Source organism: Nasonia vitripennis (genome assembly GCF_009193385.2).
Source record: "Nasonia vitripennis strain AsymCx chromosome 4 unlocalized genomic scaffold, Nvit_psr_1.1 chr4_random0003, whole genome shotgun sequence".
Taxonomy (NCBI): Eukaryota; Metazoa; Arthropoda; class Insecta; order Hymenoptera; family Pteromalidae; genus Nasonia; species Nasonia vitripennis.
In genome coordinates this window covers 1,419,241-1,443,044 of record NW_022279638.1, presented here as the reverse complement: position 1 = coordinate 1,443,044, position 23,804 = coordinate 1,419,241, and the positions used below count along the sequence as shown (strand labels likewise).

At 35.0% G+C, this 23,804-nt stretch overlaps 4 protein-coding genes across 20 annotated transcripts in view; 2 read left to right on the top strand and 2 right to left on the bottom strand.

Annotated features, from left to right (window-relative positions):
* The window catches only part of LOC100119218 (disks large 1 tumor suppressor protein), a 1,703,670-nt gene that overhangs the window by 1,240,799 nt on the left and 439,067 nt on the right, over positions 1-23,804 (bottom strand). For 15 of the 16 annotated variants that reach the window (XR_004227336.2, XR_004227337.1, XR_004227338.1 and 12 more), the window contains one exon: positions 6,717-6,998. The exons of the other annotated variant lie outside the window; for it this stretch is intronic. Coding sequence is in view for 12 of the 15 variants with exons in the window: in XM_031928125.2 (XP_031783985.1) it covers positions 6,717-6,998 (282 nt within the window). In the remaining 3 variants the exon portion in view is untranslated. The remainder of the gene's footprint in view (positions 1-6,716; positions 6,999-23,804) is intronic. 16 annotated transcript variants of the gene reach the window in all.
* Positions 13,980-17,868, bottom strand: LOC116417050. The gene is made up of 3 exons (XM_031928138.1): positions 17,644-17,868; positions 17,208-17,363; positions 13,980-15,602 (listed from the first exon to the last, which is right to left on the bottom strand). The coding sequence occupies exons 1-3, from the start codon at positions 17,740-17,742 to the stop codon at positions 14,796-14,798; spliced, it is 1,062 nt and encodes a 353-aa protein (XP_031783998.1). The 5' UTR covers positions 17,743-17,868; the 3' UTR covers positions 13,980-14,795.
* On the top strand, positions 20,369-21,169 carry LOC116417055. The gene is made up of 3 exons (XM_031928143.2): positions 20,369-20,543; positions 20,613-20,833; positions 20,899-21,169. The coding sequence occupies exons 1-2, from the start codon at positions 20,400-20,402 to the stop codon at positions 20,811-20,813; spliced, it is 345 nt and encodes a 114-aa protein (XP_031784003.1). The 5' UTR covers positions 20,369-20,399; the 3' UTR covers positions 20,814-20,833; positions 20,899-21,169.
* Positions 21,730-23,260, top strand: LOC116738667. 2 transcript variants are annotated; one of them, XM_032601905.1, is made up of 6 exons: positions 21,730-21,952; positions 22,055-22,201; positions 22,267-22,351; positions 22,513-22,714; positions 22,796-23,008; positions 23,092-23,260. In XM_032601905.1, exons 4-6 carry the CDS (start codon positions 22,693-22,695, stop codon positions 23,238-23,240), a joined length of 384 nt encoding a protein of 127 aa, XP_032457796.1. In that variant the 5' UTR covers positions 21,730-21,952; positions 22,055-22,201; positions 22,267-22,351; positions 22,513-22,692; the 3' UTR covers positions 23,241-23,260. The 2 variants fall into 2 exon arrangements, with proteins under 2 accessions (XP_032457796.1, XP_032457797.1); XM_032601906.1 differs by having other exon boundaries at positions 21,731-21,952; positions 22,796-23,016; positions 23,092-23,227.

The window sequence follows — 23,804 nt, the reverse complement described above, 5'->3', positions numbered from 1 at the left end:
AACTTTGGATTTTTAAATAGGAACCCCATTCTTTTATTGCGGGAATGGAAAGAGCGGTAAATTTTACGTTCAGAATGGTATGTTCGGTTGCGGCACTGAAGGTCATCGCAAGGTCATGCAGCCAGAATGAAACCCCGCCTACGTAATTCCTCTAGCAACGCCAAATTAAAAAAATTGGTAGAGATTAAAGTTGTAGGATATCGAGGGGACAACCCGATGGTGACCTTGGATTTGACCTTGAACGCGTTTTTCAAGGTCATTTGAAGGTCAACTTTGGATTTTTAAATAGGAACCCCATTCTTTTATTGCGGGAATGGAAAGAGCGGTAAATTTTACGTTCAGAATGGTATGTTCGGTTGCGGCACTGAAGGTCATCTCAATGTCCTGCAGCCAGAATGAAACCCCGCCTACGTAATTCCTCTAGCAACGCCAAATTAAAAAAAAGTGGTAGAGACCAAAGTTGTTGTATAGGGGGGGGGGGGGGGGAGAATTGTGACCTCGAATTTGAGCCAGTCCTACAAGGTCATTTCAAGGTCAAATTATTTTTTTTCAAACTTTACTTTTACTTTGTATCCGAGATGAAATCCCTTCTTAGATGTTCTCTGTCCAGCGGCCAAGACGCAAATGAGCCCTCGCTAGCGTCGAAACATAAGTCTCGCTATTCCCCGAATGATCCCTTCCGACGGTTAACTTGCGAATGACTCCTCTAGGTGGTCGCCACCTACCTACCCGAACTCCTGATGTGCGAAAAATAAAAATGGCTCCCGAAATAAGCCTTTTAAAATAAGTCCCGCGCTCAGTCTTGCCACCGCGACTCCGTCGAACCTTCCCCTACGACGCTTAACTCACGAAAGATTTTCAAGCAGGCGCCCCGGCCCCGCGCCGTACCTGCCGCCCGAACTTTCGATTTGCAAAAATAAAAATAGCCTCCGAAAATTGTCGAAAGAGTCTCACACTCGGCCTTCCGCCAAAAATATTATTTTTTTAATTTGGCGTTGCTAGAGGAATTACGTAGGCGGGGTTTCATTCTGGCTGCAGGACATTGAGATGACCTTCAGTGCCGCAACCGAACATACCATTCTGAACGTAAAATTTACCGCTCTTTCCATTCCCGCAATAAAAGAATGGGGTTCCTATTTAAAAATCCAAAGTTGACCTTCAAATGACCTTGAAAAACGCGTTCAAGGTCAAATCCAAGGTCACCATCGGATTGCCCCTTCGATATCCTATAACTTTGGTCTCTACCATTTTTTCGATTGTGGCTGTCCCTGACGAGTTATGAGCGGTGCCCGTTTAAATTGGGTCACCCTGTTTATATATATATATATATAATACGTCAACAATTTCCGATCTGTAACAGTTACGGGATAACTATTCACAAAAGTCAAGGCTTGAGTTTAGAAAATGCTATTGTAGGAGCAGGTAATTCTATATTTTGTTCTGGCCAAACTTATGTCGCTTTATCACGAGTAACGAAATTGCAAGGCTTATATCTTATCAATTTTGACCCGACAACTGTCAAAGCTGATTCATCTGCGATCCTGCAATATAATAGATTCAGACAAAAATATCGCCCTGACCTACAACCATTAGTTATTCAAAACGATTGCATGTTTAGTAGACCCAGTGCAGTTCAAGATAGACGTTGGACAGTATCAAAACACATTTTAGATATACAGGTTAATAATAGTAAATTAAATATATTATCTGACAGTAATTGGGTTATTCATGATTTCCCAAATGAGGATAATGTATCTTGTTATGCTAACGCTTGTATACAGAGCTTGTTTCATTGTTCATCTGTTAGAAGGATCCTATTGGAGGCCAAAGGTTTTGACCTTCTAAAACATTCTTTTAATCAATATATAGTAAAAACTCCTGTTAATATTAGAGCATTAAGAGAATATGCAAACGAACGATATTCCGCTTGTGAGCAGCAAGATGCTGCTGCATTTCTTTTACATCTTTGTAATGCATCCATGTTTTTGCAGAGTGTTATCAAACACAAAATTAATATTATAACTAGGTGTCTGAATTGTGATGAAAGGAATTCTATAACAACTTTAAATTACATTTTGCCACTTTGTCTACCTGACCTTATGCAAATACAAACATTACAACAAGTTTTCGATAATAATATATATAATTGGAAAAATGTCTAAGGGGAGTGCAGTAATCATTGTACATGCAAAAGATTACAAAAAACTACTGTTCAGATGAAAAATACAATTATAATTTACAACTACTATTGTATTCCGTTGACCATCAAGCGACATCAAAAATAACTAATTTCAGAATGAAAGATATACCAAAATCTGTACTTCAAATCAATAAAAAAAATATAAAGTAATTAATTGCATTTTCCATCACGGTAAATATATTGAAACAGGACATTACGCTAATGTGGTGCGTCAAAATAACCATTGGTTTGAAATAAATGATATGCATATTAAACAAAGACCATGGCCTCGTGGAGCAAACGATGCCTACATACTATTTTTAGAAGAAATCACTGGAAATTAAAAAATATCACCTTAAATTAAATTTTTAGATCTTAGAAAAAATAATTTATTGATTTTATTTATATAAGCATGAATATTCATTAGCTATTTATAATATTTCACTTTTGTGAAATCTCCCTAAAAAAACCTTTTACAAGGTAAAAATGTAGGCAAGTATATTTGTCTCTATATACTCTCACTCTATAAAATCCGATTCTATATCTTATGTATTTATTTATTTTTATTCCAACAATCATGGAATTTGAAAATGAAATTTAATATTGAATACGCTTCTGATAATTTTTCATTTCAGGAAACGAAATTAGTGAAACCTAATTATACATTGTCAAGTATACTATTATTGTTTATGATGGTGGAAATTTCAAATTCCAATTAAAGGAAGTCGTGAAATCTATTGATACATTGTCAAGTATTTTGTTTTTGCTTTTGCTTAAACAAAATAAAAGCTGGAAAACTGGTAATTAAATCTTCAAGGTACTTTCGATTTCATGGATTGTTATATTTTTTTTTATAAATACTTGACGGACCCGTCGTCTTGTAGTTCACGGTGCGTGTTTATATGTCGTGCGTGTTTTAAAGGTGAGCTATGTTGACAATCAGAGCAGTCAATTCGTGGCATAATTAGATAAATGAGATGTTTATTCAAGAATTTGAAGCTGTATATATACCCAACAAAATGAATAAGAAAAATTAGTTATGATTTTAATTTGTTAATTTAAATTAAGATTACAATCAATATTTAATAGCAGAAACATGAAAAGAACAATTAGTTATGATTTTAATTTGTTAATTCAAATTAAGATTACACTCAATATTTAATAGCAGAAAAAATGAAAAGAACAATTAGTTATGATTTTAATTTGTTAATTCAAATATTATTTATACTGTAGGAATATGTAAAATTTGTAACGTGTTGATTGTTCGCCGATAAACTACAAGACCACGAGTCCGTCAAGTATTTATAAAAAAAAATATAACAATCCATGAAATCGAAAGTACCTTGAAGATTTAATTACCAGTTTTCCAGATTTTATTTTGTTTAAGCAAAAGCAAAAACAAAATACTTGACAATGTATCAATAGATTTCACGACTTTCTTTAATTGGAATTTGAAATTTCCACCATCATAAACAATAATAGTATACTTGACAATGTATAATTAGGTTTCACTAATTTCGTTTCCTGAAATTAAAAATTATCAGAAGCGTATTCAATATTAAATTTCATTTTCAAATTCCATGGTTGTTGGAATAAAAATAAATAAATACATAAGATATAGAATCGGATTTTATAGAGTATGAGTATATAGAGACAAATATACTTGCCTACATTTTTACCTTATAAAAGGTTTTTTTAGGGAGATCAAAATTATACCATGTCGTTGTAATCCCGTGTTTGACGTTTTATTCCTTTTGTTCAAGCCTTTTGGCCCACAAGGTATTCTTTAGTTTTTGTATCGTAATTAATTAAAAAACAAGAATTCTTTGATTTAGTTTTATAACCTTTTGTTGGAAACTTTAAACTGGTGACTTTAAATTTGCATATAGTTATTCGCACTTTTAATTCCCTGCAGAGAGCGCTGAAGCGAGCTTTTAAAGTTACACCTTACATATGTGACATGTGGTGGCAAGTATGATTATTAAATAAGAACATTCAAAATCTGCACTATTTTCATTGAAATTCAAATGATTTCAACTCCTTATATTATTATTATTGATGAATATAATTTTTTTTTTGTTTTTAGTTGGCTCATGTTTGTATTTGATCAAAGACGTTATTTGTTTACACTGCTAAAAAGTTTAGAAAATTAAACAAATACAAAAACATTAATTTATATGGTAAGTCGATTAATAGTTTATATGCAGATATTTTTGATGTTAACTGTCACTAGGCTGGTAGCCATTAGTAGCCAAAGATTGATTTCAACTTTTCTAATGGCTACCGGTAGCCATTAGAGCGTATAAGCGATAATCTAATGGCGTCTGGTAGCCATTAGTCAAAACGGTAGCCATAAGCTCGCATATCTCATGAAATGGTAACCATATGGTAGGCTCCCGTAAGCGTATATATATATATATATATATATATATATATATATATATATATAAAATTTATTACTACTAAATTATATATATATATATATATATATATATTTATTTATTTGGAAGTTGCAATTATTCCTCCTTGAAATTACGCGCTATCGCTGATGGACGGGACACAGGAAAGGCGACGTGAATGAATCACTCTGCTTAATACGACTAATACTCTGAAGACTTTATTCCTTAATACTACTATCACAGAATGATGGAGCGTCTGCTCTACTCGGCGGCCAAACCCAGAATGGCGACCGGGGGCGCGTTCCCCACTCGCCACAGCGTGGCGACGGCCGGATGGCGTTATGGCGTCGACTTCGGCAGTAACCTCGCTAGTCAAAGTCGGGTCTTGGCCGCAGCGTCTGCTTGCGCTGGCGGCGATGCTGCCCAGCGCGTGTAGCCACACACACACACACACATACGCATATGTTTACTTGATAAATTAATTTTTTTTATTATGTAATAAAATTGTTTTCCTTATTTTATCAAATAACAGCAGATAGTCTATATACGCAAATGATATATTAGAAAGATTCATATATGATCTGCAAGTCATTATTAGGACAAGTAAAAATGGCTCAGTGAGTAAGATAATGGATTGTAAAGTTGAGGACCAGGATTCGATCACGTCAAAGTTTTTTTTACTATTTTGCGGTTAATTTGTTTCGATTAGCATCAACAAATATATATTTTTCATAATTGTTTATTAAAAACAAAATAATTTATTTCAATTAAAACAATTACTTAAATTTTATGAGTGATTTCTGATGTGATTTTTAACGCGACTCATCACGTGAGAAATCACGCCAAATAGTCAAGTAATAAATCATGTGAGAATTCAAGTGTTCTATCATGCGATTGATCGTGTGATAAATCACGTGATTTTTCTCGCCAGGGAACAAAACGGACCTAAATACATAAGCGGGTGAGGGTAAAAATATTAAAAAATAACAATAAGAAATAGTAAAGTTTAATAAAAAATTTATAAAATAAAAATGTTGAATTGAAATATTGCAAAAGAGATATTTTTAGTAGTTTGAAAATTTAGTTTCTCAAAATTATATTTTGACTAAAAATTTTACGTTTTGTTATAAATTAATCCGTAATTTACTTCTTTCAAATCTTTATTTTTCAAAATTTTTACCCTTACCCAAGAAAAGCTTTGTCGCTTATTTTTGGACCATTTTATCAAGTAGTATAACCGCGTAATACTGCATTTTATGACTGTTTTTTTTTTTTGAGGTTATCGGTGAAAGGTGGCCCCATAGGCTGAAACTCAGGCGGGATTCGTGTTTAGCGGCAAAAAAATACACGCGAATAAGCTTTAATTTCGTCTCTGCCCCTGCAAATTTTAAGGACATATAACTGCTATTCCGTGCTGATATCAATGTACTGTTGGAGCTGCACCGGCCCACCATTTTACATTTTTTAAAAAGACCACTTAGCAATGAAAATTAGATATATTACGCTGAATTTTAAGCCTGGACACAAATTTTTTGAACCTTTGATTTTTAGACAGAGTACTAGTCGGATTCAAAAAGAATGACCCATATGCATACACAAATATTAGAATCGCGATATATACAATCCCATGAATAAAAAAATACTACGAAATTTTGTAAGTTTATTGCGAAAACCGTCGACTTTAAGGAGTTTTCCTGGATCATACAGTCAAAATAAACCTTTCTGCTTATTTTTCTGTGATTTATGATAGTTTAGACGTAACTTTTAGAAAATTTCAGATTGATCGACTGACTAAATACAGAGTTATTTGATTTTGAAACACGAAAAGTCGAAATACCCCATAGTGGGACGCCCCTCGATATGTGGAACATTACATTTGTTTTACGTAAGAGATTGGGGAGATCTCTGTTAACAGTCAGTTTAGGCGCAGTAATCTTAGTTTACGCACAAACTCTTGAAGTGAACGCGCTTACCATACAATCAAGTCAACCCCACAACGCGCCTCTGTAGCATTCTTCTTTCGAAGAATAAGTAGATCTGTTACAATTTGTACAGAATTTCAAATTTCAATTCTCAATAATTAAGCTATTATCACATAGAGCTTTGCAATGTAAAAATAAATAAATAAGATAACTTACAAGCTTCACTGAATCGCCAGCTCTTTTTAATATATCTACGGCTGTGGAGTGAGTCAAATTGATTAGAGAACAATCATTAACTTTCTCAATTATATCATTAATACGTAGACGGTCATCATTTGCTGCGGCTCCGTCTGGTATAATTTTCGTTATATAAATGTGATAGTCATTCTGTAAATGAGGGTTATCTGTACCACCAGCTATGCTGAATCCAAGTCCTGACTCACGCCGTAGTATTGCAATTTCAACATAACTCCAACAATCTTGCGTATCATTATTATTCTAAAATAAAAGTTCTACAATATTATTCTTTTTAAATTAATGTAAATCTATTTTTCCATAAATATCATCATGAGATCAGTTCCCAATCCCTCCCAGCCCCTTACAAGAACACCCTTGTTAAAACGCATTTACTCCTATTAAAAGTCTGATTAGAACTTTAATTTTTGAAATGCATAATTGCGTACGCTCTTCCAGAGCAAATTAGGAGAAGCGGGCCTGAAGAGAGAAAGCGAGGGACAGATAACCCTATCGTAAATCTCTTGAGCTGCGCGCATCGACGAGAAACATCAGCGGATGCACTATAATAACGATAGTAAAGTTTTTCTGCGCATTAGTCAATAGGAGAAAATTTTCGGCGCGACGGACCAAGCGCAATTTTATGACGAGTAGCTGCGTTTGCCTAAGATATCGGCAGCGTCTAGAGCGACCGTAATTAAGACAACCTACGACAAAGCTCGGACCTTTTTTTTTTATTGCAGGGAAAGTTTCGGGAATACGCACGCTTGCAGCTGTGTACCGATCCCGGAATTTTCCGCTATTTTTTCAAAATACAAATATTTTATTATGTTAAATTCGAAATATTTATTTAGAATTATTTTACATCAGGCTGTTGTAAAAACTATGCATTTTTCGAATTGCATACGTTTGCTCTTAGCAACACCTGCGGTGAGATAGTTCTACATAAATGTATATAAATGCATAGTTTGTTAGCAGCTTGTAGAAAAGTCATAGTCTTACAAACAACAAACGGTCGGTGTGAAGCTACGGTTCTTGCAGTGAAATATATCATTTTGCAGAGTTATAACAGTCGGTCGGTATGAAGCTACGGTTGTTGTACGATGCATTGTAAATTCAATAAATTTTAAAAATGAATAAAGGATTTAGAATAAATATTAAGGCTATAAGTAGATGAAATGCAAGTTTAAATAGTTAATTCAATAGTAAATTCATTTATTTATAATATTTTCTTAAACTAACGCGCATAAGAGCTTTATTACTAAGTTCTAAATATAGTTGTTTGGTATCGGTTTGTAAAAAATTTCACAAGCATTAAAATTATAATATTGATTATTTTATACAACACTCTACTCAACTTTTATAATTAATAAATAAAATGCTTGGGAAATTTTACACTTATTGGCGTGCGCGTCGGAAGCGGTATTTTTTTTTTAAGTATAGTCATAGAGGAGAGTGCGTAGGCAGACTGAAGGGCCTGACCGAGGATGCAAAGGAGGAAAGATGTGAAAATTCGGCGTAAGTGAGCGAAAGCTCAGATATAACGGCCTCTCTTACTGGCTAATTTTCGGCATCTAAGCGAAACAAATCTCGCCAGCATCAAAGAGGGCTGATTCTGGGATCTACGTGCAAGACAAAAATCACTCCAGTCCCGGCTCTAAGTAAACACGGTAGATTCTCGCGCTTGTACGCATCAAGTTTTATTTCAATAAACTAACAACAATTAAAGCACCCAGCTCTGCACGAAAGTGCAGGCTAAAGGCGTTAATCTAAAACATAGAACACGTTGCATCATTAGATGAAACAAATGTTTAAAAATGTTGCTCGCAGTAATATAATAAGTAGATTTCAAAAAATTAATAGTCCCACTGGGTTAAAGCCTGTGTATTTTTTTTCACGTAGCGTAAGCAGAGCAAGCTTTGCACAAGTGGCCCTCCGACGCCGGATCCCCACAGGTACTATCGTTAAACAATACTTTCGTGGGGGCCGTTAACTAGCCTAGTTGGCTTCTCCTTTAAAGTTTGACATTTCCATACATCCCCCATCCACCAAGATGATTAGGGGTTCAGGATCAAACTCGTCTTCTTTATTCTGCATCGTTCCGCCATCTGCTTCCTGCACCATCGTCCGGTCGTCTACTTCGTGCAGCATCGACCAGTCATTCTCTGGACAGACTCAACCCCGACACCTACGTTCCTCTGCATCGGGTGACGCAGTCTGGGCTCAACTCAGCTACCATCGGTAACTAGCATCGGTCTGAGGAGCGTTTCGTATCTACTACCTAGTGGCCTTTATCTAGCGACAGTTTTACTCAGCTGTTTAGCCTTGTCCTTTCCTTCTATTCTCTTCGTAACTTTTAACCTTCTTAAGAATGGTCCTTACGTAGTTGTTTACTGTTTACGCACCAACCATCCTTCGATGCCAGCATAGCTGTCATCATTGACTCAGGTGTCACCCTAGTCTGAAGGTGACACTCAGGTTCTTCTTGTTCCATTTCGTATCGCAAACAGTCACAGAAGACATTATCCGCATATTTATTTGCTTTCAAACATACTGGGCAATTTAGGTTGTCCTCTATCATAAAGCGGTGTAGGTAGGCTCGTAAACAATCCGTGGTACGCCCCTTTTCACTAGAGTCCCATCGTCTTTACTACTTAGATAGGGTTTATTTCTTCGTGGATTTCTAAACTTCTTTTTGAGTATTGTCACCATGCCGGCTTTCTTCGTATATATTCTTTCTTTCTGTTGCTAGCAGGTCAATAGGCAACATACCTAAAAAAACGTACACTGCATATTCTGATACTGTTCGGTAGGTAGTAGCAACCCGCAATGCACTTCTCCTATAAACTGTTGACAGCTTTTTTGCGTAGGACTTCACTAACATTGCGTCCACCCATATTGGGGCACCGTACAATATAATTGATGTAGTTACATTGGCTAGGACCCACCTACATTCGACATTAGTCGCAATAGTGAAGCACCGACTTTTGCTGTCTTATTGCTTACCCTCTCGAGATGCTGCTTAAATGTTAGTCTGGCGTTCATGGTGATTATCAGGTACTTAATGGTCGGCTAAGAGTATATTTCTGTAACTCTTTGAGGCACCGACGTTTATTTTCTGGGATTTTATATTGAGTATCTGTTTAGCATCCTTCATTTTCTTGTTTCGGGCGTCTAGTACTTCTTGACCTCTACCAGTCTTGTAGTATTTCTTTTTAGCCCGCTGTTCCCGTTTTGTGGTTTGATGATACTCGCTGCGGGCAAAGTTAATTTCTTAATCCCACCAGTATACTGACGGTCGTCTATTATTCGAAGCCCTCCTTGGGATTGTTGCAGGCTTGGGTAATATTTCCTATCATCTGCTCGACCTTATTATTCGCAGTTTCATACAGCTGTATTTCTTCTAGAGTCAGAAGAAATGTCTCTTTGTTATCTTTCGTTTTCCAACCGACTCTTTTCGTCCTTGTACTTCCATTGGATCTCTATTTTGGTTTTCTAAACTCTATTATGTCGTTTGGTGGTCATTATTTGTGTAATGATTGCTTACCGGCATAATCAAACTAAGCCAATTAGGTAGCTGCTAACAAACGTAAGATATATGATGGACCCTGCGTCTCCTCTTTGAAATGTGTAAGAGCATCCTTGCTTAACTAAGACTAAGACTAGGAGGGTGAATGCTTTTAATAGCGCTTGTCCTGTTTCGTTCGTCCTTTTGCTGCCCTACTCTACTGCTCAGACGTTGGAATCGCCTGCTATCAGTACCAGATTTTTTCCTGCAGCATCCTGTACTAGCCAATCCAACAGTTGTCTAAATTGTCCTATCGGCGCGGCGCGTTAGAAGAAGCATAGCAGCATTAAACGCCTGTATGCCTGCGACCTTAGCGCATACGAATCCTTCATTATGTGTTGTCATTTTCTCTTGGAAAGCGGCGTCTCCGCATGCCCATATCGTCGCTTTACCAATACTGCCCTTATCCCACGATGGTTCGTCCAGGTCTCTATATTGTTTACAGACAATGGTTATGTCGATCATTGTCTCACGGACATACTAACTCAATAGGTCCTGTGCAGGCGCGCAAAGGTTTATATTGAACTGCGCTATTTTTATTTTCTTCGTCTCTTAGCGGCTTTTACTGCAGCTTGGTAAACTGGGCATGCGTAGCTACCAGCTGCGTGATCACTCTTTCTTTTCTACTTGTGCCTGCTTTGCAAAGTACACAGTTGGATTGGTTCTTACACTCCTTCGCTTTGTGTTCATATTTTTTATAACACCTAAGCAGCTTGTTTTTGCGATTAGCCATCCAGATCATACAGTTGACCCATCTTATTCTAATCTTCTGTAGCTTAGCGATCTTGGCTGTTATCAGAGCTGGTACCCATATCACTATAATATGCGTGTCACCGTACGTCTTTCGCGGAGATCTTATCGTAGAGTCTTCTATGATATTCTCTTTGCAAATTTCCTTCTGTAGTGCTTTTAGTACCTCCTCTCTTGAGGTAAGCATATCTAGATCTCTTACTTCAATGGTTTTTTCTTGCTGGAGTGCTTTTATTGTGGCGCCTTCAACTAGTATTTCTCTAACTGCTTCTTGGAAGTCCGAGATTTTGACTTTTCTTGTGCGATTAAGCTCTATCAAAAGATCTCCTGCAACTGTTTTGCGTATTTTATTTACGCTATCCACTAGCGTTTTAAGTGACGGAGCCGCTTTTTTTTAATGTTATTAACTTACTATCCATGTTTGGTTTATCTTCGGGATTTCTTTCCCTAGCCTTTTCGGTACGCGGAGCATATTTTGTTTCTGCTATACCCTTTGTCCAGTTAAGGATACCTTAACTGGCCAACCATTAACGATACCTTAACGCACTAATGAGCATCCCCCTATCCGCCACCCAGGGGACGCGCCACATACGGGGTATCAGCGTCCCCGCGCGGGTGTGTGTGCGTGAACATGTGGGTGTGTATAAAATAAAATAGCTCATACGATGTGTGTGGGTGTGTGTGTATATATATATATATATATATATATATATATATATATATATATATATATATATATATACTGTAACGAACAGAAAGGAGACGGAGTCGAATAGCAAAAAAGTAGACGACGAGACGGAGGACCAGAGACTTGTGCTCTAACCACTGAGCTAACATCTACGATGAATTCGAAGAGCATGCATCGCAGTACGGAGCAGCTGCTCCACTCTTATCATTGACTTGTCTCGCTGCTCGCGTTGCTGACATGTGCGTCTGTTACATTACGCAGTTGGCAACATGTTAAATGTTTTAATTTATAAAAAATCTATTTCTCTTACAACCGATTAAGCATTAGCAAAACCACCGGCATATTTTGACACATGTTATAGCTAATCAATATTCTTGATATTTGACACTATTAAAATTATCTTTTCTTAAAACCGTAATTTTAAGTTCCTGCTACTGTTTTATTAAATTTAGAAATACAAGCCAACCAAATTCAATTGAATAGTTTATTTTACAATTGTTAAAATATATCTGTTCACTCTAGGAATATTATAACATAAAATTCACAATATTTAAAAAATGTAAATTATTACATAGTTGAAAATTCAAATCCTAAAAAATCCATTTTAAATATATTCTCATAAATGTATACGTTAGTGAATAAAGTGAAATCAGTTTTGAAAAGGTCAAGCATTAATAATCAGCAGGTAAGCTAGATTTAATCATAACTAATCGTTATGAAAAACAAGATAGTTGCACGTTTCGAAATTATTATTTTAACTCACACTTGTTGTCCCGTCGTCTTGTAGTCTACGATGTGCATAATATTTACTAATCGTCATACACATCATTCGTACATATTTACAACTTGATTGTTTTATTAGGTTCAGTTGCTACAAGAAAAATTCAGCCGATTTCGCAATATTAAAATTCTATTCATTACAATAAATTTATATTGTAATTTAGATTATAATAAAAAATGTCTTAATTTTAATTCATATCATTTAACAGATTTAGGCACACCTCAAAACCAATAATTTGAGTGTTTCATCGATAAACCATAAGACGACGGGACAGCAAGTGTGAATTAAAATAATAATTCCGAAAAGTGCAACTATCTTACTTTTTATAACTACTATTTATGATTGATTCTAGCTTACCTGCTGATCTTTAATGCTTGACCTTTTCAAAACTGATTTCACTACATTTACTAACGTATATATTTATGATAATATATAGAGAAACTTTTGTAAGCTACAAACATTTGACAATTTTTTTCAATCTCACAAAGATACCCCTATTGAAAAAGATCGCGCGAAAAAACGCCCGAAAAATAGTGCCATCGCGCGAGCAATCGTGTCAGTTTATCGAACCAATTATCCCGCGATTAATCGCGCGATTATGATAAAATCGAAAATTATATTTTTTTCGTAATCGATTAATCGCGCGATTATAAAAAAATTTGAGAAATTAATATATCTATTTTATACATAATAAATAAAATAAATTTTACTTATAAATTTATTAAGGAATAAGGATACATCATAAAAATTAATAAAAAACAACAAATTAAAAAAAATATGGAATGTTTTTATTTGCCATATATTTGAAGTTTTAAGTATATCATAGAAAAATAAAATTAACCTTAGATACTTATAACTCTAATCAATAATGTAACATATTGGGTACAGGTATTAAAAATATTTTATGTTCGATTTCGACGGCAACACAAATGTTCATTATTTCATTTGTTTCTACACAAATTTCTTTATCTATTTGTACAAATTCTTTTATAATGTTCGAATATTTGTGAGACTTTGTTTGTATAACTTCGCAAATTGTTAATTCTTGTTAGTTTTACAAATGTTTTATTCGCGAATTGTGCGTAGTAGTTGCATGACCTTTTATTTTGCTTTTGACAAGTCATAAATAAACATCCATTAGAAACGAGCGTATTAAAAAGTCTTCCTTTATTGGATAATTGATATTTATTAATTAGGTAAGTACTCAAACTTTTATATTTTCCAAAATATGTGATAGATGATATTTTAAAGCTTCTTTTTGATGTTTTATTTGTAAGACTGTCGCAGTATTCTAATACAGTTCCAGAACATTGCGACGCTGTGCCTCCCAGTACAGGTACGCAACACTTGATGCCTCGTACGCGCCAAGATTTTTCGTTAATCGCGGGATTTAGCGTAATCGCCGACGTTTGGGAGAATGTGGGGAAAGAAGGAAGAAGTAATCACACAAGTTATTAAGTTATATTGCACGTATATTTGGCCCAGTCCTTCCCTACAACGTGGTGGCCGTAGCCGCCCACGAACAGTAGCCACGATCAATATCTTCCATTTCGATACAAATTTCCATAATAACGTATTTGCAGTATTTAACTCTGCAAAGGTAATTTTTGTCTGTAAACAGATATATAAGGACTCAAATAATCGTGACCAATTTTGTAGCAAGACTTTATGTTGCGTAACTGTGCATAATAAGGGTATGCAGCAATACAATAACCAATTCTCATATTCTTTGGCTTTCCAAAATCCTCTATCCTTAAAAGACCTTGATAGACGACCTATCTGAGTGGGTGATCTAATTTTAATAAGTAATTCGTCGATATAATCAATATCTGTTCTTGTTAAATATCTTTCTGTGATCTTTATAAACTGCTTAACTACGCCAAAAACGTAACAGTGCATGTAGTCCGGTGTAAAACCCTCAATAATATCAAAATTAGACAAGTTTAAAAGAGGAGATGCTGTTTTTACTCCGTAAATAGATCGATTTTGCTCTAGAGCTTGAGTGGCATGAACAATTGTTTCAGCGTGAGTTCTATTTTTTAAGAACGGGATATGAAATGGGTAACGCATACTTCCTGAGAAATATTTACCTTCTTCTAAACAACAATCACATCCGTAATGCGCATTAAATTGCATCGTACCATTCATTGGTGCACGAGCCATGGTATCTACACAAGACAATAGTGAATAAATTTTTATGCGGCGTTCTACATTTTTTATCGTACCTAAGACACCTATTGTAGAAAGAGTATTCATTAGCTTTGTGAAGACATCCTAAAAAATTGTCATTTCTGGTTTACTTCTTCTAAACCACAAACCAACAGTGATCGCACTATTTAATCGTTCTTGTTGAGGTAATTCATTTAATATTATATAGATAGGCCATATTGAAAATGAGAAAGATTTAAAAACTGGAGCGCCATCAGTAATAAAAATCACTGTTGCGTAAGCATATCGATCAACAGCACTTAAATTTTTAACAAATTGTCTGTATAATTTTCCATCATAAATATCTTCAATACAGTCTTTCTGATGTCTTCTTTCATTTACTACAGGAAAATAATAATTTTCATGCATCTCTAAATATTCGCATATTGCTTCTGATGGGTGTATAATGGCAAAATAGCATGGATTTGACGGATGTGACAGGTCGACTTCTGTATTACAATTACTACAAAATACACAGGTATTGAATTCTTTAAATGTCCCGATGTAATTGGAACATGAATAACATACACTATGTAACTCAATATCATTGGCTGGTTTACATAATTGATCTATTTTGTAACGTGATTCTGGGAGAACTGTTTTACCGAACATACAATTAGTAAGTTTTAATAAATTAGAAATGCCAGTTCTAGATAAATGATTTTTCATAGAATATTTAAAAATCATCAATAACAATTCTGCCGAGCTGACAATAGCATTCAATGCTACAGGTTTAAAAAATTCATCATTTTTTGTTAAATTTATTATTGTAATTGATAAGGTCACTTCAGTTGTTAAAAGTTCGGTTATTTCGTCATCGCTGCTGTACCACTCCTCAAATTTATCATAGTCGACGTCAACCCTTGCTTTAACCTGAAAATAAATATAGAATTATTTATGTATAATATTTTTAAGTGATATAGATAATTTATTTATGCTTCCTATTCGATCAGTATATTGTGTAGAAAGGACGTGAAGTGGGCTTTTTTAGACCTTGTGTGGAGTTCGCAGTACCAGTTCAAGCGAGCTAGTACTGCAAACCACACTAGGTCAACAAGCCCCCTTAGATCTTCGTACACATCGTATTTTTTGTGACGCACACACACCCATACAAAAATTGGCAGGGCAAAAATACATTTTTTTTTCAACAAAAATTTTTTCAAATAAATTTTTAAACAAATTTTTAAATATTTTTAAGAAAATTTTCAAAAAAAAAAAAATATGCTACTAGATTAATCCATCAAAACAGAAGAAAATTGTGTTGGCCCTATTTTACAAGACAAAAAGTGACATCATCTGGGTGTGGAATAAAATACTATTTTAACACGCAAACCCACACTCACACACATATAATTTTCACAGAATTTTACTTGTGGAAGGTAATGTATTTAATTTACCATCTTCCACAAATAAAATCCAGGAGATGAGTGATAAAATCAACTTACAAATGAAATAATAAATTATAATTATATACGATTGTATAATCCTCTCTTTCAAAAAATGATGGCCTTTGTTGTAATAAATTATATCAGTTAGTATAAAAATAACTTAATTTCAGGGTTTAAGATCTTGAAACAAATCTGCAATACAAAATTTGAGCTCTCTAGCTATGATAGAGTTTGAATAAAGCTAAAAACAAATTTGTAGTATATCAATCGTATCAAATCCACATTTTTGTTTTGGCCCTAATTTAAAATTTATCATAGCTAGAGAACTGAAATATTGTATATAGATTTGTTTCAAGATCTTAAACCCTGAAATTAGGTTATTTTTATATATACTGATATAATTTTGATATTTATGTAAAGAGCTATTATAACAATTCTGTTGACGCAGCCCTATTATACTTTCAAGTGAAAGATCGAACCATGAAGCGCACTTAAATTTCCTAGTATAGAAAATATTATTGTAGACTGTTTCTACACCATTTTGAAAGTATCAGTATAAAAAGTTAGATGTCCAACTTGAATACAGTGCATATAATTTTATAATGCGATGTCAAATTATTCGGATAGCAACTCTTATCAAATCCCATACTTATATGTAAATATCTCTGGAAATACTTTCGAATATATTTAAATGATTTTTTTAATAAATAAACCATGAGTATAAACTAGAGCGTGATTCATATCAATATATATAATAAATATAATAAAATGAAATATAAAAATTATACACGGTTGTATAATTGTATATAAAATATTACTAAAAATGCAATCGTGCTTAGAGGTATCCTAATTAGAGATAACCTTGACTCTTTTAAAATAACTATATATATATATATATATATATATATATATATATATACAATATATATATATATATATATATATATATAATCATGGATGCGTTGCCAGAATTCTTTTGTTCATTTTAGAACAAATAATAAAAACAAAATTGGGTTTAGCGTATGAGGTAATAACAGTTACGAATGAATTTTGTGCTAGTTTCTAAAATGTAATAATAAAATATACTTACTTCTTGAAATAACATTGATATATGATTAATCATCTCAGAATTATTATCTATTTCACCATTCTCAAATTGTTGTAGATATTCTGGACCATTGTCATTTGTGAATTCTACATTAACATCGGTTGAAGGCACTTCATTTTTATTAGTAGATTGCAGCGACTGGAATAAAGATACATAAATTAATTATTTTATAATAATAATAAATTTATCGATACCCTAGTGCAAAATTTATATGTACAAAGTATATCAATGCATTTATTAGCTAGTACAATTAAATGGTGTAAAAAATGAAAAACATTTCGTTACACTTTAATAATTTTCTCGTACACTTTCCTTTGATACACTTAACATTTTTCAGTAGGGTCATTTGTACATGTATACAGCTAAATTATTATTAAATTTTTTTAAATCAATAATTAATATACATACATATACATACCTCTTTCATTTGAAGTGATTTTCTCATTTGTCCTTTGGCATATTTTGTAACTTGTTTATTACTGTCAGATAAATAACTTTTTCTCTTGTTGCCTGACATTTTTTTTATTAATATATATTTTTCATTCCTGAAGGTATTATTATTATATTGTCTATTACCTACAATATAGGTACCTTTGAACAAACACAAAGCACTGAAAATCCGCGACTAAAAGAACAAGTGTTTTCGGCGAGTCAAAACAAACGGATGCGTCTACAATCGTGCATAATGAATAACGCATAATTTATTGATTTTCAAAGAAAAATCTAATGAAATATTATATAACTTCATATAAAGTTTAATAATTATTATACTTTTCCAAATTTTTTTTCTTTAAAAAATCACTGAATCAGTCGTTAATATTTTATGCGTCATGCGTTATTGTAGACGCAGCCATCGGAATTGTACACAGTTCAAGACAGAAACAGTATAGTAAGACGAATAGTAGAAAAAATGCATAATTATATTCAATCGATATTTTTGTGATTTCGGCTTAATATTACGACTACGAGTAGGTAATATCACGATTTGTTGGTAATAAAAATATTACTCAACATAGAAATATTATAATTACTGATATTTTTCAAGATAGAAATATTCTATAGTTATTGATATCATGGCATTTGCATGGATAAGATTTGATCACTCAAAAGAAGAGTGTTGCAAGAGAATTGATGAAATTAAAGCAAAACATATTGAAAATGGTGTTGCAGTTACAAAAGCTATAAATTTGCATGATGTCAAACCAAATCATTGGTATTTTTGTCAAAGGAAAAATGACACAAAATGATCTAAAGTAAATGTTTTATATGTTGGTGGTAAGCAAAGTAAAAGTTATATGCTATTTTCAAAATCTCAGATATTTTATTATACTTATACACTTATATTCTCAACAGAAACCGAGGAGGAAGTTATAAATAAATCTATGCAAGGAAGTAAAAAGTACAAAAGTATTAAATGCATTCAAATTGATTCTAGTTTTGATGAAAACCAACCAGAGAAATATAAACTGGTAAGCTTTCTATATAATAAAATTCATTAGAGTTAATTTTAAATTGTTGTACGCTAAAATTTATCACACAACACAATGTACACTGGACACGAAAAATATCTGATTCGAACGATTTGAAAATATCGTAGTGTAATGCGGCGTTTGCCGAGGTTAGGTTCGGCTCCCAGAAGTCGTCCTATAGCGACGACTGTCGAGTTTCGCATCTCACCAAACGCGCAAACTCCATGGTCAAGCGCGAGTGCAGATGATGCGAACACACTCATAAGTAGCGAGGTTATGGTCTGGTCTCGAACTCAATCTTCCACAAGTGAATTCGGCAGCTTGTGGATAAGAGGGGTGGACCCGGTGTAGCGGATCCCGTGGGGCGGGGGGGGGGGGGAGGGAGGGGGTGCCAAAGATATCGAGTGCTAGGAGTGCTTCTGGCATCCTCGACACGGACAAGGGCGCCCTGCTCATGAAGCAGTGCTTCAAGCGCATAAATAGCCTGGCTAAGAGTCCGAAGCTGCCGTTGCGCATACGCTTTATACTCCGCGACGTCATGGAGCTCTGGAGGGACCGCGGAGTGCCGCACAAGGCCACTAGCACAGAGGGCCCCATGCCCATCAACCAGATCCGCAATGACAAAGACGAGCACTCGAGCCCCGGCGGACCGCTTAGTGGTGGACCCGGAGGACCCTGCGGCTACGACTACGGCCGCAATTGCGGCGAACCCGACGACAAGTCGAGCTCCTGGGCCCTGATAAGTAAGTATTGCGTCGGTCGACGTCTGCGTGTCTATTGCTCGTCGCCGGTCGGTCATTGTGCGTGGCGGTGAGCTGCTGCTGCAGCCCCGCAGAGAAAATCATTGGCTGTTTTAATTGCAGAGGCTCGGGCTCCTTTCCTTACGGCATTCTTTCGCGCAATTGCTCCGATTTGCACTGGAGCTCCGGACCTTTAGCTCCAATGGCTTCTACAACACCAACCAGCGCAATCAGCCTTTCCTCTTTACCCCAACCAGAAATAGGCAGTAGAACAATTTCTTGGCCAAGCATAACCAGCAGTAGCGCAACTCACCCCAGAACTGCAATAGTAAGTATACGAGAATCTTTGTATCGACCTTTTTTACATGGCTCTCCCTCGTATTGCTGTGACTAACCATTCAACTTCATACCTTTTGCAAGGACAATATGAGGTTGCAGAAGAGCAAGATGCTCATCGGACTACTGGAGCTCTCCCTTAGGTCCTCGGCAAACTCAATGACGGTTTCTGGTTTGACTTTGTTGCTTTTGTTGTGCTGCCTCCACGATCTTAGGTTTGTGTATTCTGCTTCTCAAAAGTCGAGTTTCTAATTCTAGATCACTGTCAAGGGAGAACAAGTTAGCTGTTGCTATTTATGGACTCATTACAGCCATTGTACTGTCTCTGGACTGCTTGACACATTTAGTGAAGAGAAAGTAGAAGCAACGTGTCATTAACGTACAGAATTTTATGGCAGGACACTTGATGTTTGGAGCTGGTCTTACTGTGGGGCTTGTTAATCTTGTCTGTGGTATTGCTGTTACAATCATTGGTTTTGGTGCAGCTCTTTTGGATGCTGCCAATCCAGCCCTCTTTGTGAAAATGCTCATTGTCGAAATTTTTGGCTCTGCCATTGGTCTCTTTGGACTGATTGTCGGCATTGACATGGTGAGGAGATAAAAATCTCATCAGGTGTGTCTAAGACGAGATGGGTGGAGAAGAATGTGACACAGAAGAGGAAATAGATGAAGATGAAATTGTAGTTGCAAGTGAGGATGTGATAAAGTGCATAGATGATGATGATAACGATGAAAGTAATAGCCGGCCAAATTCAAACAAAATAACTAGTACTGTAAGTAGAATTTTTATATTCTGTCTCATCCAATAAATCATATTATAACAAATCTTACCATTTTTATAGATCCCTCCCAATTTAGGCCAAGTTATTTTTATGAATGATAGTATAGAGCGAGAACTTAATGATACTTATGGTGATTCATTGGAACTCTTGCAAGATGAAAATGACAGCTATGCAGTAATAGGGTCTGCATCGCCAGAAAAAAAGTCAATACTGATGATTACAAGGTCAGTGTTAAGGTTTTATGGAAATAAAATATTGTGAAACGCTTCGAAATCAAAAGGGTAAGTAAAGATTTATCAATAGCTAAAATCAAATGTCAAAACCTGAAAATAGTCTGATGTTTTAGGTTTCACCTTACATCGAGCATCTCTATGCAGGAACTGAAAGTGGATGGGTACACATTTGGGATTTGATTGCCTACGATGACGGACAGATGTGTTTGTGGGACATCAGGTCAAAGAAGATTCTTAAATTGAAAAAAAATAGAGGCAGCATTCAAGTCAAGCGGAAAGCATTTCTTACCACCATACTGGTCACTAGGTTTTCATCTTTGTAAATATGGTTATGAAACTTTAGAAAAGACTAAAGCCGTTTGGCAGAGAACAAGAGATGCCTTAATTCCCTTTGTAAATATATATTCAAAATATCTATATTTATTTCACCAGTAGATAATCCTCATCATTTCTAATGTGTAATCATTTTATCATAGGATACTCAATGGAACGATTTGGACTACATGGATAACAAAAACGATTTCACCTACGATAAAACTAAATTCAATGATCTTCCAAATTTCATTCAAGAAATCCATGATGTGAGAATTGATCTTTTTCATAGATATTGTTAAGTGATGATTGAAACGGCATAAACATTTTTTTGTTTTAAGGCTGGAATGCATTACATTCCATTAATTGATGCTGGCATGTCAGCAAATGAGAAGAATGGCACGTACATTCCGTATGATGAAGGCGTCAAACGGGGCATATTCATATTCGATAGAGAAAGCAATGAACCATTTAAAGGAAAAGTATGGAATACAGTATCTACTACTTGGCCCGACTTCACGAACCCAGAAACAACTTCTTATTATACAGAAATGATGAGCAATATGCAGAAAGATGCGATGATTTTGATACAAGAACTCTTATTAATTTTTAATTTCAAAGTCAAATAAAAACATTTAATGTATCTTTGTAGGACATGAATGAACCGTTCAACTTCTATAATGGCCATATTAACGGCTGCAAGGCAACTTCCCTTGACAATCCTCCATATTTACCTAATGTCAATGGTAATCTATTAGCAAGAAAAACCGTTTGCATGAACGCCAAACAGCATTTGGGTAATCATTATGATCTTCACAACGTTTATGGTACTAGTCAAGCAGTGGTTGTTAATCAGTAAGTTTTTATTTTTTATTTATTTTCATAGTATTTCTTTTGATTAGAGGCAGCATTCAAGTTAAGCAAAAACTGACAAGGTATTTCTTCTCTCAATTCAAGAACAACGTATGCAGACTCTTGATAAGGAATTCAAAGCTCTGGAAGACGAATGCAGGAAAGTGATGAGAAGGTCAAGTTCTCTCAAGACTTGAACTAACAATTCAAAGAGCAATGTCGAGTTGCTGTTGCTGACAGCATTAATATAAGGTTTTTATCAAGCTTTTTTAATTGTTTTTATAAAAAAACAATTTAAATAATCAAATCTTTTTTAGATATTGAATGCAGGTGTGTGGGCGAGAGGTCGTCAAGGCTGATCTCATAACTTACCTGCACTTCCCTAACTCAGAAGATATTCAGGTAATTTTGTAGTTCAGCTTATTATTACAAACTTCAAAAACTTAAATTTTTTCGTTTTTATATTTTCTATGATAATTATTCTATTTTAAATTGTGGTATATTAAAATCTAATTTGAATCTTCGCGCGTTTCTGTTGCACGTGCGCTCGCGGTATCGTATAGATGGCGTCGTTACGCGACTGGATCGCGAGCTTGAGGCCGCTTCATGCATTGGCGCTGATTTTCGAAAAATAAATGAAGATCGCGCTGGATTGCTGGAACGAGTCAACGGCTTTTGGAGTCATTCTGCAGCGAATCTTCGAACTGAGCACACGCCTTTTGTCTTTTACACCGTTTTAAGCCATGGAAGCGTTACTTGAGCGTGGTAAGTTTGCACATTTTTCTAAATATTGAGCCATGATAAAGTAATGTGATCTTATTAAAACGAAACCATTTTTTGTTTCAGACTACCGTCTGTCATTTCCGGATATTAACCTGCTGGACGTGGAGCTCTGGGAGCTCATCAACATCGTGCTGCTGCAGATGATGAGCATCACGGACCCTTTGGCATCAGAGCTGCCTGGGATAATCAGCATCAAGACGAGGGACTGGAGTTTTCAGCAGATATCTGCGAAAATCAACCAGCGCTATCACCACAGTTTCAATCGTCGTATCACAGGTAAGACAGTACGTAGTATTTTTAATCCATTATCATCAAATTAGTTTGGGAATATTTTTTCATATTTTCTTTATCTTTGACAGAAATCAATGGATTTACAGATGATATGTTTGGAAGCGTGAGGCCAGTTGAAGTAATTACTTCTCTGGGTCCTCTCTGGAATTTCACTCCTAGTTACTTCTACCACCAGTTACTGATGTATATTTTTTTATCGGAATTTCATTCACATTAAATAAATAATATAATAAAAACATCTCATAGTCATCTCGTTTATTTTCGCCATCTGCCGGTACTTCGTTACTTATTTCCACAAATGTATGAAAAGTTGCCTTTTTATCCGAATTCATTTAAAACAAAGATAGTTTACGTATTATAATATGGCACTTCGAACTTTAAGTACAAGTTTGAACGCATTTTTTTATTTCTTTTAAATTAAGATGTTTTTTGTAACACTTCTGATAGTATTAATTTAGACAACATTTTTTTACAGTAATTGTAATTACAATTTGGTTTTTCAAATTAAACAAGTTTGTTCGCAAACTCGCATTCTACCGAGGTAAATAATTCCCTTCCACACATAGATATATTATGTTTTTTGTTAGTACTGTGTATCGCTATATAGATATAGTATGAGCTATAACACTCGGTTAATACTTTTCTGCCGTGTTATAACCAGGGCCAGAAGGGCCCTGTTTATTGTAAATTAACGTCGGGCGTGCAGAAGGCATGGCTCGGCCGACTCAGATCATGCACGTATTTTTACACGAGCCCGCGGAGGCGGCGTAGGTCGGGTCGT

Coding starts and splice junctions, on each gene's coding strand:
- LOC116417050 (XM_031928138.1), bottom strand. CDS start 17,742: ATGTCAGGCAACAAGAGAAAAAGTTATTTATCTGACAGTAATAAACAA. Junction 17,364..17,643: donor AATCACTTCAAATGAAAGAG/GTATGTATATGT, acceptor TCTTTATTCCAG/TCGCTGCAATCTACTAATAA. Junction 15,603..17,207: donor TATCAATGTTATTTCAAGAA/GTAAGTATATTT, acceptor ATTTATTTTCAG/GTTAAAGCAAGGGTTGACGT.
- LOC116417055 (XM_031928143.2), top strand. CDS start 20,400: ATGGGTGGAGAAGAATGTGACACAGAAGAGGAAATAGATGAAGATGAA. Junction 20,544..20,612: donor CAAACAAAATAACTAGTACT/GTAAGTAGAATT, acceptor CCATTTTTATAG/ATCCCTCCCAATTTAGGCCA.
- LOC116738667 (XM_032601905.1), top strand. CDS start 22,693: ATGGAAGCGTTACTTGAGCGTG. Junction 22,715..22,795: donor GGAAGCGTTACTTGAGCGTG/GTAAGTTTGCAC, acceptor TTTTTGTTTCAG/ACTACCGTCTGTCATTTCCG. Junction 23,009..23,091: donor TTTCAATCGTCGTATCACAG/GTAAGACAGTAC, acceptor TATCTTTGACAG/AAATCAATGGATTTACAGAT.